Source organism: Oryx dammah, unplaced genomic scaffold (assembly GCF_014754425.2).
Source record: "Oryx dammah isolate SB20612 unplaced genomic scaffold, SCBI_Odam_1.1 HiC_scaffold_8, whole genome shotgun sequence".
Lineage (NCBI taxonomy): Eukaryota > Metazoa > Chordata > Mammalia > Artiodactyla > Bovidae > Oryx > Oryx dammah.
Genome location: NW_024070192.1, coordinates 19,298,551 through 19,313,665, shown reverse-complemented (window position 1 = coordinate 19,313,665; position 15,115 = coordinate 19,298,551). Strand labels below are relative to the sequence as shown.

At 43.4% G+C, this 15,115-nt stretch overlaps 1 protein-coding gene across 1 annotated transcript in view; it reads right to left on the bottom strand.

Moving 5' to 3' along the window:
- Nucleotides 1–1,943: 1,943 nt before the first annotated feature.
- BRCA1 (BRCA1 DNA repair associated) overlaps nucleotides 1,944–15,115 on the bottom strand; it is a 66,841-nt gene continuing 53,669 nt past the window's right edge. Inside the window, exons 19-23 of the mRNA XM_040245226.1 lie at nucleotides 10,551–10,634; nucleotides 5,978–6,032; nucleotides 4,349–4,422; nucleotides 3,683–3,743; nucleotides 1,944–2,830 (exon numbers count right to left, since the gene is read on the bottom strand). Coding sequence (XP_040101160.1) covers nucleotides 2,706–2,830; nucleotides 3,683–3,743; nucleotides 4,349–4,422; nucleotides 5,978–6,032; nucleotides 10,551–10,634 — 399 coding nt within the window. The 3' untranslated portion in view covers nucleotides 1,944–2,705. The remainder of the gene's footprint in view (nucleotides 2,831–3,682; nucleotides 3,744–4,348; nucleotides 4,423–5,977; nucleotides 6,033–10,550; nucleotides 10,635–15,115) is intronic.

The following is a 15,115-nucleotide window of genomic DNA, read 5'->3' as shown; positions in this document are numbered from 1 at the left end:
AAGTGCACTAATTCCTCTCACAATTCACACCTCTCCCCAAATTCCCTTGACCTGAACCGCTCGCTTTCTGACCCAGGGTCAGTGACAGATTCAAGTGAAAAGCTAATGGTGGGATGGAAAGGGCATGGGTTCAGATCTTTGCGTTGTCATTTATTAGCTGTGCACACTGAGTAAAACCTTGAATTTCTAGCTCCTGGTCTTCAAATGAGGTGACAAATACCCCCCTCACAGAGCTGTGATGAAGACTAAATGAAGGATTTTCCTGGTGGTCCAGTGGTTAAGAATTCACCTGGTGAAGCAGGGTACATGGTTGGATCCCTGGTGTGGGAAGATTCCATATGCTACAGGGCCAACAAAGCCCCATATGCCACAACGACTGAGGCTTTGCTCTAGGGCCCATGCACCACAACCAAGGGGAGCCCCGCTCACTGCAACTAGAGAAAGCGCACACACAGCATTGAAGACTCAGCGAAACCAAAAATAAATGAAAGGACTAAATGAGATAAAAATATAATAATGGCAGGTAGTTCCATTTTCTCTAGTTCTCCTTCACCTATCCGCCTTCTTTACAAGGCAGTACTGAATTATGCAAGGATTTCCCTCTCTGTGTCAAAAAGGATGCTAATTTCTGAACGAGCAAAGACCAAGAAAAGATGATACAGTTATCAGTGGATTAAGCATGTTAATTAGGAAGGGTTGTCTGAATTCTAAAGATGTCCTCCTTGGATTTCTGGCCCCAGGGGTTATTCAATCAAGCACTAAGCTAGGTGCTGCTGTGAAGGGACTTTGAAACTCTAATTATGGTCACGGACTTTAAAATAGGGAGATCACCCTGGATTACCTGGTGGATACACTCCTACCAGAAACAGAAATTTCTCTGGCAGGAGTTATGAGGTAGAAGCAGGAGTCAGAGATCCTGTGAGACAATTTGAGCAGGCAATGCTGGCTTCTGAAGATGTAGGTAAGAGGCCATGAGTTTGGAATGTGGGTGACCTCTAGAAGTTAAGGATGACCTCTGGCTGACAGCCAGCAAAGAACAGATATCTCAGTCATAAGACTGCAAGGAACAATCTGGACAACATGAAATGAACTTGGAAACATTAATTCCCGGAGCCTCTGGGAAGAAACACAGTTCTGTGAAACCTGAAACAAAGAAACCAGCTGAGTTGTCTTGGACTTCTAACCTACGGAACTGTAAGATAATAAATGGGTGTAGTTTTAAGCCACTAGATTAGTGACAAATTTGTTATGGCAGTAACACAAAACAAGTACAATAAGATTTTGAAGTCCCCTTGATAATCCTAGGAGGTAGGTACTATTATTACCTCTATTTAACAGTTGAGAGGGGCTTCCTTGGTGGCTCAGTGGTAAAGAATCCGCCTGCCAATGCAGGAGACTTGGGTTGGATCGTTGGGTTGGGAAGATCCCCTGGAGAAGGAAATGGCAACCCACTCCAGTATTCTTGCCTGGGAAATCCCATGGACAGAGGAGCCTGATGGCTACATTCCATGGGGTGGCAAAGAGTTGGACCCATGACTTAGCAACAACAACAGAGGAAATAGTGAGAAAAGGCTCTGAGCAAGTCTGCAAGTGAGCCGTCAGACCTGGTGTTGCTACCAAGTTTATTTGCAGGTGAAAATACAACATTTACAAAACATATTTTGTATAATCAAGTCTTTACTGCCCCACACACTGGGGGACTAAGGAAGACCTAGTCCTTCCAACAGTTATAAACAGTCCTGGATCATGAGTTTATGAAACACTTTCTCTTCCTTCAGCAAACAAAATTATTTATTAATCTGTACAGTTCAGCAATAGGGAGCAAAGCGAAAAAAAATACCTCAAGGAAAGCAAACAGCTCCTTTCCTGGTGGGATCCGTCATTTTACGGACATGAAATATTTATATCAGAGATCTTACATTTCAAGAGGAATGGGTCACATATCAGAGCAACAATAAACATTTTATTTGTTACTAAAGGGGAGTTAGAAGACTCTCTTTGGATACCAGTTCTTGAAAAGATTTTGTTTTAGAGCACATTAGTGCTGAGAAATTCTTTAGAAATCCAACAACTATGGTCCAGACTTTAGGAGATCAGGGCCAGAATGACTCCCCTCTCTTCTAAATAACCCTCAAATTTTATATTATATCCATTACCTGCTTCTGGATTCACTTCCTAATGCTCCATTCCAACACTTGAGAGCTGCCCTCAGACTGTTCTGATTTTAAGTCACGTCAAGATTCCCAAGCACTCACCTTCCATTGAAGGATCTGACTTTTGGCCTTTTGAGAAACAAAATTTGGCCTTTTGAGAAACAAATTTGGGGAAACCAGCTATTCTCCTGAGGCCAGCCACTCTGTGCCTCCAGCTCACGCTCCGATGGGGAATAGGGCTGATAAATAATGAATCAGTATCCTGTTCAACTGGTGGGGTTTAAATTATTTTAAATTCTTTTCAGGTGAAAAATTACTACAATTTTATGCTCATGGCAGATTTCAAAGGGAGACCTGAAGCAGAAAATCTTTAAGCAACCCTTGCAGAGCCAGAAGTTCTTTTCAGGCTGATGTACATAAAATATTTAGTAATCGGGGCTGTGGAAGTACTGAAGAGGCGCTTCTTAGACATGGAAAAAGACCATTTCTTAAGCTCATTCTTGGGGTCCTGCAGAGACAGGCCCTATCTCTAATATACATGGCTGGCTGGAATCAGCAGCAGCTCTGGGCGACCTGGGGGACCAGGTAGGTGTCCAGCTCCTGGCACTGATAGAGGGCCACACTGTCCAGTACCCACTCTCGGGTTACCACAGGTGCTTCACACATCTGCCCGATCACTGGGGACAGAGAACACAAGCAGAGATTAGTATCAGTTCATTTTCCAGACGAGACTCTAAATCTACTCGGGGCAACTGGTTGGATGAGTTTGTAGAGCTCCTCAGGCAGGAGCAAAATCACGGATCCTCAGCAATGCTTCAGGATGTATTTATAGAACCTTACTCTGAAGCTCAGGAGTGACTATTGGTAAAAGCCTACAGCCTCTGGCAACTTTATTAACATGAGCTCCAATCTGTTAAAAGAAAAATCAACGGAAAGAGCAAAACAGCATTGCAATTTAATGATGTGGAAACATGTCTGCAATATGTTAAATGAAAAAACAAAACAGTTGATGAGCATGATCACATCTGTATAAAATATACCTGTGTATACACAGACACACAAACTTTCTGGTGATCCTCTCCAAGTGGACGATCTTGGGCTTACTGGTATTATTTTATTGTGTTTGTGCTCATTTATATTTTATGTGATGAATTTTCATATTTAACCCTCCCTCCACCCCCGGGAAACAATTCAGGCACTACTTTTAAAATATAAAATAAACAATAAACATGTTTTGAAAGGACATTTCAGCCATTCATTCATTCATGCAACAAATATTTATTGAGCACGTAGAGTGTGCTGAGAACTGTGTTAATCAAGCACTGGGTAATCTGTAGTGAATAAAATGCATCCTGCCCCATAGGACGCAGGTACAAGCCTATGGCCTTCTGGAGGCTCTCACAGGTGCACCCTCCACCCAGATGATACAAATAGGACATTTAAACCTAAAGGCACCACAGTAATCTGCACACTTAACCTGGACCTTCTACCTCAGACTCCTCTGGATGAAGCCTTACAGAGAGACTCACCATGGAAGCCAGCATCCTCTGTCCAGGCATCCGGCTGCACGACCACAACTGGGTGAGTACCCTGCACCCCCAGGAAGGAAAAAGCATTGAGGGTGTCAGAACAGGACTTTTGCGACAGTCATTTCACCACTTCTCAATGGTTTGCTGAAGCAGACTACTCTGTGGGCGACCACACAAATGAGGGAGAAGGGCACATGGTAAAAAGGAAGGGTCAGAGGGAAAGAGGGCTTCCCAGGTGGCTTGGTGGTAACGAATTCGCTTGCCAACGCAGGACATGCAAGAGACCCATGTTTGATCCCTGGGTTGGGAAGATCCCCTGAGGAAGAAATGGCACCCAGTCCAGCATTCTTGCCTGGAGAATCTCTTGGACACTGGCGGGCTACAGTCCATGAGGTCGCAGAGTTGCATCCAACTGAGCGACTGAGCACACACGCACACAGAGGGAAAGAGTATCCCCTTAGGTGTGTTAAATACCTGGAGCTCTTGGGTTCTCACTTACCCCTCAGACATAGAGTCTTCTGGCACAGGTACAAGGGCAGAGAAGGGTCAGGGTGAGGTGAGGCACCTGAGGGTACATTGGGGGGTTCCTAGGGACTGATGGGTTCTGTCTTGCTCAATCTCAGGACAGGATACTATGTCCTCCCTGATAGGGCACCAAACACTTACCTGGCCTGGGGTGAATGATGAGGGCTCCTTCACCACAGAAGCCCCACACAGCTGCACCATCCATTCTAGTTGATCTAAACAGGAAGACTCAAAATCACCACCGTAATCTACACATTTACCTGAGCTCTCTACCCCATCCTCCTCTGGATGAAGGCTTACAGCAAAACTTCTCAGTGGGAGAGTCTGTGTTTTGCCGCTCCAAAGGGACAGAAAGGCCTTAAACTACAAATTCTAATTCTACAAAGTCAATTTGCCACCGATATGCCACCTACTTTGCTTATCAGTACCCATAAGGCCACTTGGTAGATAAGGTCAAAGTCTCTCAAATGAAACTCTTTGGAAGAAAAAAAAAAAAAAGATCTAATTTCCATTAATTTGCTAAATTGCTGGCTAAGATACTGTGAAAAAATATCCACCCGCCATCCCTCCTTCCCTGCCTAATTCTGTGTTGGTAATTGATAATCACAGCCACTGAGAGCACCATGCTTGGTGGTAATTACTGTAAATGTCAAGAGACGGGAAGATAATTCATTCAGTCAAGAAAAAAGTACAAGTTACTCTGGACAGAGACTCAGCCCATTGGTGGGGTAAGGCTGTCTACAGAGCTGGGATCAAATCACTTGGAGGAAGAAAAATTGGAAGAGATCATACAGATATATGCCACTTGGACCTGGAAAATCAGCAGAACTGACCGCTGGGTGGCTTCCAGGCAGCTTCAAGTTCTCTTTTCCATCAGTCAGTCCATTTCTAGGGATTGCTGAAATGCTCCTTCTTGTTTGGCTGAGTACACTGAGGTCCATTAACTCACCTCCAAAGTGACAGCTGCTAGAGACCCTGGTTCTCATTATATCAAAGTACAGAAACACTGAGAAAGCTCTGAATGGCACTTGGAAATTTCATAAAAATCCAATCAGTAAACAATAAAGACAAAAGCATAATTACTTTGCCAGGTTCTGCTCATCTGGTCCTTGGGGGAGTAGGAGGACCTGATCTCTGGGACAGAAGTGGGTACAGAGGCCAAGCTGGGTAGCCAGAAGGCAGCCTCTATTTGGAAAAGGCCAGAGGGTAGCCTCTGTTTGGAAAAGAATGAACCAAATCTATACACACCTCAGGACCTCAGCACTGCACAACTCCAGAGCTGAGCTCCACAGCACTTCTCAACATAACACTACATTCAGTATTGAATTTAATTAGAAAATGTTCATCAAGAGTCTTCCTCTGCTCTGGGCCTGTGTGGGGCCCTAGGCCCACAGGTCTTAGGCAGCTGCTGTGCTTTTGTCTCTGTTTCAAATAAAGATGGTTTAGGAGGAGCAGAATTCTTTCTTGACATTTACAAGCCTAAAAGGTATCTTCTCCCTAACTTATTATTTCCCCCTTTCTTAAACCAAAGGTAAAAGCAGCTCTATCCCACTGAGCACAGAGCATACTGTGTGCTAACTCTTCACTGCCTTCTAGCTCTTGAGAAGGGGCACTGGGCTAGTTCCCTGCCATAGGCTATTTAGGTGCAGTTTTGTCTGATGGGTGGTAGAGAAAGAAAATAATCTCTAGAATATCTCACCCACCTGAGGGAACCCCCATAAGGTGATGATGTAGGGGAAAGGCTGGTGCTGGATTCAGCAGTTCTCTTACCTGTGGGCATATTGGTAAAAGGTCCATAGCAACAGATTTCTAGGCCCTTGAAGATCTGGGAGAAAAGAGGGACAGAGGGGTGGAAAGAAAGAAACGTTCATTGTAAAAGATATGGATTTTATAAAAAGCAATATAGAGGACTTAACCTGGTGGTCCAGTGGTTATGATGGCACTTCCAAAACAGGGGGCAAGGGTTCAGTCCCTGGTTGGGGAACTAAAATCCCACATGCCATGGGGGGCAACTTCCCCTCAAAGCAATATAGAGACTCTTGAAAGTAAGAACTTTTCCTTTTCTTTAACACCTGATAATTTCTGCTGCTCTTTTCCAGAGATAATCAGCCCAGTGTCCACAACACTGATGGATTTTAGAAGAATTTAAGTGCTATATGTATTTGATCTACTTTACAGACAGTCATTCATTGTCGTTCAAGAGCTGAGGATCCCACCTTGCTACCAATCAGGTCCAGGCTCTCCCCTGACCTGTGCAGATAAACTATACTTCTTGTAAGATGAGAAGAAAAAAACTGGTCCTCTTTTATGTTTAAGAAAAGGCTTGGATGGCAAAAGATTCAAGTTATCATCTGAAGTTTGATGTCTATCCAGACTTGATAAGTCAGTATGAACCCTGACCCTAATTGCCAGAGAGGCTTATATTTATTTTATGTGTACATGCTCCTTTTCTTCTAGTCCCAGAACATCTGTTCCTGCCTTCACACTGCTCTTCGAATGGCCATTGTTCCTTCAGGCAACCCAAGTTGTCTTTAACCTGACAGTGAAGCCTGATTCTGCCTCTCTCCACTAAGCTGACTGCATAAATTTCAGGAGACACAGATCACACTGTAACCTGTAGGTATCTCTTCTACTCACAGTACTCGACAGACTGTCCAAAAGAACTTTCTGTGATGGTAGAAATGTTCTATAATTGCTTTAATGGTTACCTGTAGCTAACGAGCACTTGAAATGATTGAGGAACTGAACTTCCTATTTTATTTAATTTTAGTTAATCACAATGTAAACAGCTTCATGTGGCTGGTGATGACTCTTTCCAGACAAGCAAATTCTTACCCATGCTTTGGCACAGGTTCTTAGGGAAGGAATTAGGTATCATTTTAAAGAAAAGGTCGAAATTGTACCAGTTGGCTGGATACATACGATTTAGGGAGCATGTGTTCTCTTACCCTCCTTCTCTCTCCCCATTCCACAAAATCGAAAACTGTCTAGGCCTAGAACTCACAAGGCTTCAAGAGAGACTGGAGCAGAGAAAAATCAGGAAGCTAAAAGCACATGATGGCCTTTTAGGAAATGTTCACCTTTCTCCTTCCTCCCCTCCCACTTTAACCTCAGCCAGAGGAATAAGGACAGATAGCAGGACAAGTCTGCTTCTGCTGTAAATGACAACCTCCATCTGTGCCATTCTTACTATCTCTACAAATAAACTGCATCCCAAACCTGTTGGCAGGACCTACATGTTTATGATGCTAAAAGTTGTCTCCAGATGGCCAGCTGGAGCCAAGTGAAGTGAAGTGAAAGTCACTCAGTTGTGTCTGACTCGTTGGACCCCATGGACTATACAGTCCATGGAATTCTCCAGGCCAGAATACTGGAGTGGGTAGCTGTTCCCATCTCCAAAGGGATCTTCCCAACCCAGGGATCAAACCCAGGTCTCCCACATTGCAGGTGGATTCTTTACCAGCTGAACCACGAGGGAAGCTTAAGAAAACGGGAGTGGGTAGCCTATCCCTTCTCCAGCGGATCTTCCTGACCCAGGAATCAACAGGGTTTCCTGCACTGCAGATGGATTCTTTACTAACTGAGCTACCAGGGAAGCCCGACTGGAGCCAAATGTTGCTGCAAATAGTACAAAAGATTAGGAATTCTAATTCCTAATTCCATTCTGGATGTCAACATCCAGGCTGACATTCACTGATGAGGATGTCTAGTTATGAGATAGGAAATCTGAAATTTCACCTCTTCAAATACACTTCTCTTCCACAAAAAACACTACGGTAACACTTGGTGTCTTATGAACAACATTACTTTGACCAGCATGTTCCGTCATTGCCATTACAAATGCAGGACAAAACTCCAAATGCTGGACTTTCCTTTCAAGGAGGGAAGAATCTGGTGCTGATTCTGCCTCACATCCAGTGGAATAAAAACAACTGACTGGCTCACACAGAGCTGCCCTGGGGCCCAAGCAGGAGGAGAAACAGGGCAGCAACTTTTCTTGGCATCTGAGGGTGCCAAGGGTGAGGGTACACCAACCCCAAGGGTTTCTGAGCTCCAGGGCTTGATCTGTGCTCATCTCCCAAAGCAGTTTTCCTCAGAAAAGCATCTCTGTTGGCTCTCTCTCAAGTCCTATAAAGGAACAGGAGGTGCTCTGTATGGCGATGTTCTGAGATGCCCAGCGGTGCACACTTGGAAAAGGTGGGAATGCAGACCAGGAACATCAGCACTCAGTGACCTGAGAGCCAGCTCAGGCCTGATAGGCAGGTGTGAAATCTTTTTCTTTTTTTTAAGTTGGAGTATAAATGCTTTACAAGGTGGTGTTAGTTTCTGCTGCACAATGACATGAATCAACTATATGTATGTATATATATCCCCTCCCTCGTGAACCTTCCTTCCATTTCTCCAGCCCATTCCACCCCTCTAGGTCATCACAGAGGACTGAGCTGAGCTCCCTGTGCTATACAGCATCTTCCCACTAGCCATCTATTTCACACATGGTAGTGTATATATGTCAATGCTATTCTTCCAATTCATTTCCCCTTCCCCTTCCTACACTGTATCCACGTCTGTTCCCTACGTTTGCATCTCTACTCCTGCCCTGCAAACAGGCTCAACAGTACCATTCTTCTAGATTCCACACATTTGCATTAATATACAATATTTCTTTTTCTCTTTCTGACTCCCCTCTATATGACAGACTCTAGGTCCATCCACATCGCTACAAATGACCCAATTCCATTCCTTTTTATGGCCGAGTAATATTCCATTGTGTATACACCCCAAATCCTCTTTATCCATTCACTTATCGATTTGTCCTGGCTATTGTAAATAGTGCTGCAATGAATACTGGGGTACATGTGTCTTTCTGAAGGTGTGAAACCTTGCCTGGATTTCTCCTTGAGAGAATGACATAATTTTGGCTACATCATCCACAATGGTATGATCTGGGGAGGAAAGTCACTGAATATTCCTGGGCCTATAGTCTTTTATTTGTAAAGTTGTTAGAATAATTAATTTTCCTCCTGTATGAAACATCCTATAACATGCCAGGAAACTATAGTGTTGTCATTAAGAGTCAGATTTTAGAGGGAGACTGCAGGGGTTCAGCTTCTAGTTGGGCTCACAACTAGCTGTGTGAGCTTGGGCAATTTACTCAACCTCTTTGAGCCTTAATTTTCTCATCTATAAAATAGGCATAATTATAGTACATGCTTCCTAGAATTGCTGTAAAATTCATTAATTAGCAGTCCCTGGATATAGTGAACATGGCATAGATGTTAATGATTTCACTTCCTATTCTATGCTCCCTAGACAGAACTGGGTACAGCCCCCTCACAGCACTTACCACACTGCTATAGAGAAACACTACCGCAAAGGAGAACGTGCAAAGGTTTTAGATTCACATCTATCTCAAATGCCAGCTCTGCCATTTATCAGCTAAGATTTGCACCCTAGAAGGAAATCCAAATTATATAACTTCTCTAAACCTCTAAGCTCCCTCATTTATAAAACAGATAATACAGTTGGCCCACTGCCTTATTGGATCCAACAAGTTCTATGTCCAGATTTAATCAACTGTCAATGGAAAATATTTGGGAAAAAAAAAATTTTTTTTTCTAGAAAGTTCCAAAAAGCAAACATGAATTTGCTTTTTGGCAACTATTTATATAGCATCTATACTGTACTAGATATTAGAAGTAATCTAGAGTTGATTTAAAGTATATGGGAAATGGAATTCCCTGGTAGTTCAGTGTTAAGAATCTGCCTGGCAGTAGGAGGGACATGGGTTTGGTCCCTGCTCTGGGAAGATCCCACATGCCTTGAGGCAAACTATGCCAGAGTGCCACAGCTACTGAGCCTGCGCTCTAGAGCCCCTGAGACCTAACTATAAAGCATACATGCCCTAGAGCCCATCTCTGCAACAAGAGAAGTCACTGAAGGAGAAAGCAGACCCTGCTTGCAGCAACTAGAGAAAGTCTGAGCACAGCAAACAAAGCAAAAATTTTAAAACAATATAAGGGAAGCTATTATATGCAAATGCTACATCATTTTTAAAAGGGACTTGAACATCCTTGGATTTTGGTTATCTTCAGGGTGTCCTGGTACCAATTCCCCAAGGGTATTGAGGAATGACTGTACTTATTTACTTTGTTGGGTTAGGAAAACTAAAAAAAAAAAAAAAAGAAAACAACCCTATTATGAATGCACCTACTCGTTGTTCTAGCAGTGTAAGGGACCACTTTATAAGGCCCCTTATAAGATGAATGAGACCATCTCCTTGAAGTGGGTCAGAATGCAGAGGAGTAGGTGGGCTTTTTGTCAACACTGGGGAGAAGGGCTTTACCTTCTTGTCCCGGGATTCTCTTGCTCGTTTTGGGCCTTGATGGTTTCTTCCATTGACAACATCTCCTCTGACTTCAAAGTCATGCTGAAAGAAACCAAACCCAAACCACAGGGATCAGAGAAAAAGCTTCCTTCAGTGGAAACAGAGGAGATACGTCATATTTAAGGAATGTATTGCCAGGCAGTTTTGACCCCCTTCCCCCAAAATCATCCTTATTGGTAGAATGAATGAAATGACCAGCATCTCAGCTGCTGAAATCAATTCACTGAAGCAAATCTTTCTGGACAGAAACTAACAACTGGCTTTTCACCTCACTGGGACTTGATGTATTTTAATTTTCAACATCTATCTCCTCTCAAAACATTCACTTAGCATTTAGATTAAACTGCTAATATTGGGCTGTTTAAAGATAACTGGAGAATTCTTGATCTTTTAAATCAATTTGTATTACCATCTAAAGAAGTAAGGGCTTCTTAGGTTTCCCATTGAGAGATTTATAGTTAATGAAACCAAAATGATAAAATATACATTTAATATACTGAAGAAAGAGATTTTTCATAATCATATTTTGACTGGTCAAGGATGAGGAAATAAAGACTAATCAAATTGAAGAGGTTAGAGCTTTTGGGAGAATTTGGGGAAAAGAATGCTTAGAAACAATTCTTACTGAAACTCAGATTGTCAGGGACCACATTTGTTGCTAAGAGTATTATAAAGAAAAATAAAGTCATGAGTATAATCACAGGCTGTTATTAGGTAAAATAACTAACTCTGGGACTTTCCTGTGGTCCAGTGGTTAAGACTCTGTGTTTCCAGTGCAGGGGGCATGGGTTCCATCCCAGTTGGGGAACTAAAATCTCAAATGCTGCGTGGTATGGTAAAAAAAAAAAAAACCCAAAGAACTCCGAATATTTCCTGGTAATGTGAGTGAGAAGAGTCTAGTGATAAATATGTCATCTGTTTGAAGATGACCCTAAAATTAACAGTCCTCATTGTACCCCTGTGCCTACTAACCTCTCTATCTGGGTGTCACACAACATAATTTCCCAAATCCATGCATCTGAAACAGAGCTCATGGGGCTTCCCTGGTGGTCCAGTGGTTAAAAATCTGCCTTGTGATGCTGGGGACACCAGTTCAGGACGATCCTACATGCTTCTGGGCAACTAAGCCTGTGAGCTACAAGTACTGAGCCTGCACCTTAGAGCCTGCAAGCCGCAACGAGACACTTAATGCAGTGAGAAGCCTGTGCACCAAAACTAGAGAGTAGCCCCTGCTCTCCTGCAACTAGAGAAAGGCTGCCTGCAGCAATGAAGACCCAGAGCAGCCGAAAATGAATAAATAAATAATTTTAAAAATAAATAAATAAAACAGAGCTCTTGATTCTACTACTGCCTCTCACTCCTCCCCCTCCCAACACGCTCCTCCCTCATGTCTTCCTTATCTAATTAACATCACTAACATTCACTTCATTGTTCCTGACAATCAGAGGTTCCTGACAATTGTACAAGATGCGTGATCAAGACCATTCCCAAGAAAATGGAATGCAAAAAGGCAAAACGGTTGCTTGAGGAGGCCTTACAAATAGCTGAGAAAAGGAGAGAAGCGAAAGGCAGAAGAGAAAAGGAAAGATATACCCATCTAAATGCAGAATTCCAAAGAATATCGAGGCGAGATAAGAAAGCCTTCAGTGATCAGTGCAAAATAGAGGAAAACAATAGAATAGGAAAGACTAGAGATCTCTTCAAGAAAATTAGAGATACCAAGGGAACATTTCATCCAAACATGGGCTCAATAAAGGAGAGAAACAATAGGAACCTAACAGAAGCAGAAGATATTAAGAAGAGGTGTCAAGAATACACAGAAGAACTATACAAAAAAGGTCTTCATGACCCAGATAACTATGATGGTATGATCACTCACCTAGAGCCAGACATCCTGTAATGCGAAGTCAAGTGGGCCTTAGGAAGTATCACTACGAACAAAGCTAGTGGAGGTGATGGAATTCCAGTTGAGCTATTTCAAATCCTAAAAGATGATGCCATGAAAGTGCTGCACTCAATATGCCAGCAAATTTGGAAAACTCAGCAGTGGCCACAGGACTGGAAAAGATCAGTTTTCATTTCAATCCCAAAGAAAAGGCAATGCCAAAGAATGTTCAAATTACCACACAATTGCACTCATCTCACATGCTAGCAAAGAAATGCTCAAAATTCTCCAACCGAGGCTTCAACAGTGTATGAACCGAGAACTTCCCAGACATTCAAACTAGATTTAGAAAAGGCAGAGGAAACAGTTCAAATTACCAACATTTCAAAAAAAAAAAAAAAAGCTAACATTCGTTGGATCATAGAAAAAAGCAAGAAAGTTCCAGAAAAACATCTACTTCTGCTTTACTGACTATGCCAAAGCCTTTGACTGTGTGGATCACAACAAACTGTGGAGAATTCTTAAAGAGATGGGAATACCAGACCACCTAACCTGCCTCCTGAGAAATCTGTATGCAGGTCAAGAAGCAACAGTTAGAACTAAGTACGGAACAAAGACCTGGTTCCAAATTGGGAAAGAAGTACATCAAGGGTGTATACTGTCACCTTGCTTATTTAACTTATATGCAGAGTACGTCATAAGAAATGCTGGGCTGGATGAAGCACAAGCTGGAATCAAGACTGCAGGGAGAAATATCAATAACCTCAGATATGCAGATGACAGACACCACCCTTATGGGAGAAAGTGAAGAGGAACTAAAAAGCTTCTTGATGAAAATAAAAGACGAGAGTGAAAAAGCTGGCTTAAAACTCAACATTCAAAAAACAAAGATCATGGTATCTGGTCCCATCACTTCATGGCAAATAGATAAGGGAACAGTGCAAACAGTGACAAATTTTATTTTCTTGGGCTCCCAAACCACTGCAGATGGTGACTGCAGCCATGAAATTGAAAGACGCTTGCCCCTGGAAGAAAAGCTATGACCAACCTAGACAGCATATTAAAAAGCAGAGACATTACTTTGCCAACAAAGGATCATCTAGTCCAAGCTATGGTTTTTCCGGTAGTCATGTATGGATGTGAGAGTTGGACCATAAAGAAAGCTGAGCACTGAAGAACTGATGCTTTTGAACTGTAGTGTTGGAGAAAACTCTTGAGAGCCCCTTGGACTACAAGGAGATCCATACAGTCCATCCTAAACACAATCAGTCCTGAATATTCATTGGATGGACTGATGCTGAAGCTGAAAATGAAACTTCCATACTTTGGCCACCTGATGCGAAGAACTGACTCACTGGAAAAGACCCTGATGCTGGGAAAGTTTGAAGGCAGGAGGAGAAGGGGATGACAGAGGATGAGATGGTTGGATGGCACCACCAACTCGATGCACATGAGTCTCAGTAAGCTCTGAGAGTTGGTGATGGACAGGGAAGCCTGGCCTGCTGCAGTCCATGGGGTGGCAAAAAGTTGGACATGACTGAGCGACTGAACTGAACATCCACTTCGTTGTTCAGGACAAAAATTTAAGCATTACCCTCTCAATTCCTTTCTTTACCCCATCCTCCAATTTAACCTACTGCTGCTGCTTCAGTTGTGTCCGACTCTGTGACCCCAGAGACAGCAGCCCACGAGGCTCCCCCATCCCTGGTATTCTCCAGGCAAGAACACTGGAGTGAGTTGCCATTTCCTTCTCAAATGCATGAAAGTGAAAAGTGAAAATGAAGTTGCTCAGTCGTGTCCGACTCTTCGCGACCCCATGGACTGCAGCCTACCAGGCTCCTCCATCCATGGGATTTTCCAGGCAAGAGTACCGGAGTGGGTTGCCATTGCCTTCTCCGATTTAACCTATTAGTAAGTCTTATTTCCAACCATTGCAAACTAAACTCTTCTTACCATTTCCAGGCCTCATTACTGTACAGATAACATTCAAACTCTTTACCATGACTCACACCAACCCTGTCCCTTGTCTATAACCTTCTCCAACCTCTTGTCTAACCTCAGCTGCCTACATGCTGCTACTGCTGCTGCTAAGTCACTTCAGTCGTGTCCGACTCTGTGTGACCCCATAGACGGCAGCCCACCAGGCTCCCCCGTCCCTGAGATTCTCCAGGCAAGAACACTGGAGTGCGTTGCCATTTCCTTCTCCAATGCATGAAAGGGAAAAGTGAAAGTGAAGTCGCTCAGTCGTGTCCGACCCTCAGCGACCCCATGGACTGCAGCCTTCCAGGCTCCTCCGTCCGTGGGATTTTCCAGGCAGGAGTGCTGGAGTGGGGTGCCATCGCCTTCTCTGCAGCTGCCTACATAAGATTCACCAACTCCCCAGCTATACTGGCCCATTTTTCTTTCTTTTTCACTGGGTCCTAGTTGCAGCACACAGGACCTACAACCTTCAGCTGCAGTATGTGAACTCTTAATTGCAGCATGTGAGATCCAGTTCCCTGACCAAGGACTGAACCTGGGCCCCTTGCATTGGTAGTGCAGTCTTAGCCACTGGACCACCAGAGAAGTTCCTCCCTGGCCTGTTTTTCTTTAACAAATCAAGCTCATTCCTTTCTTAAGACCTTTATGTTTGCTGTCC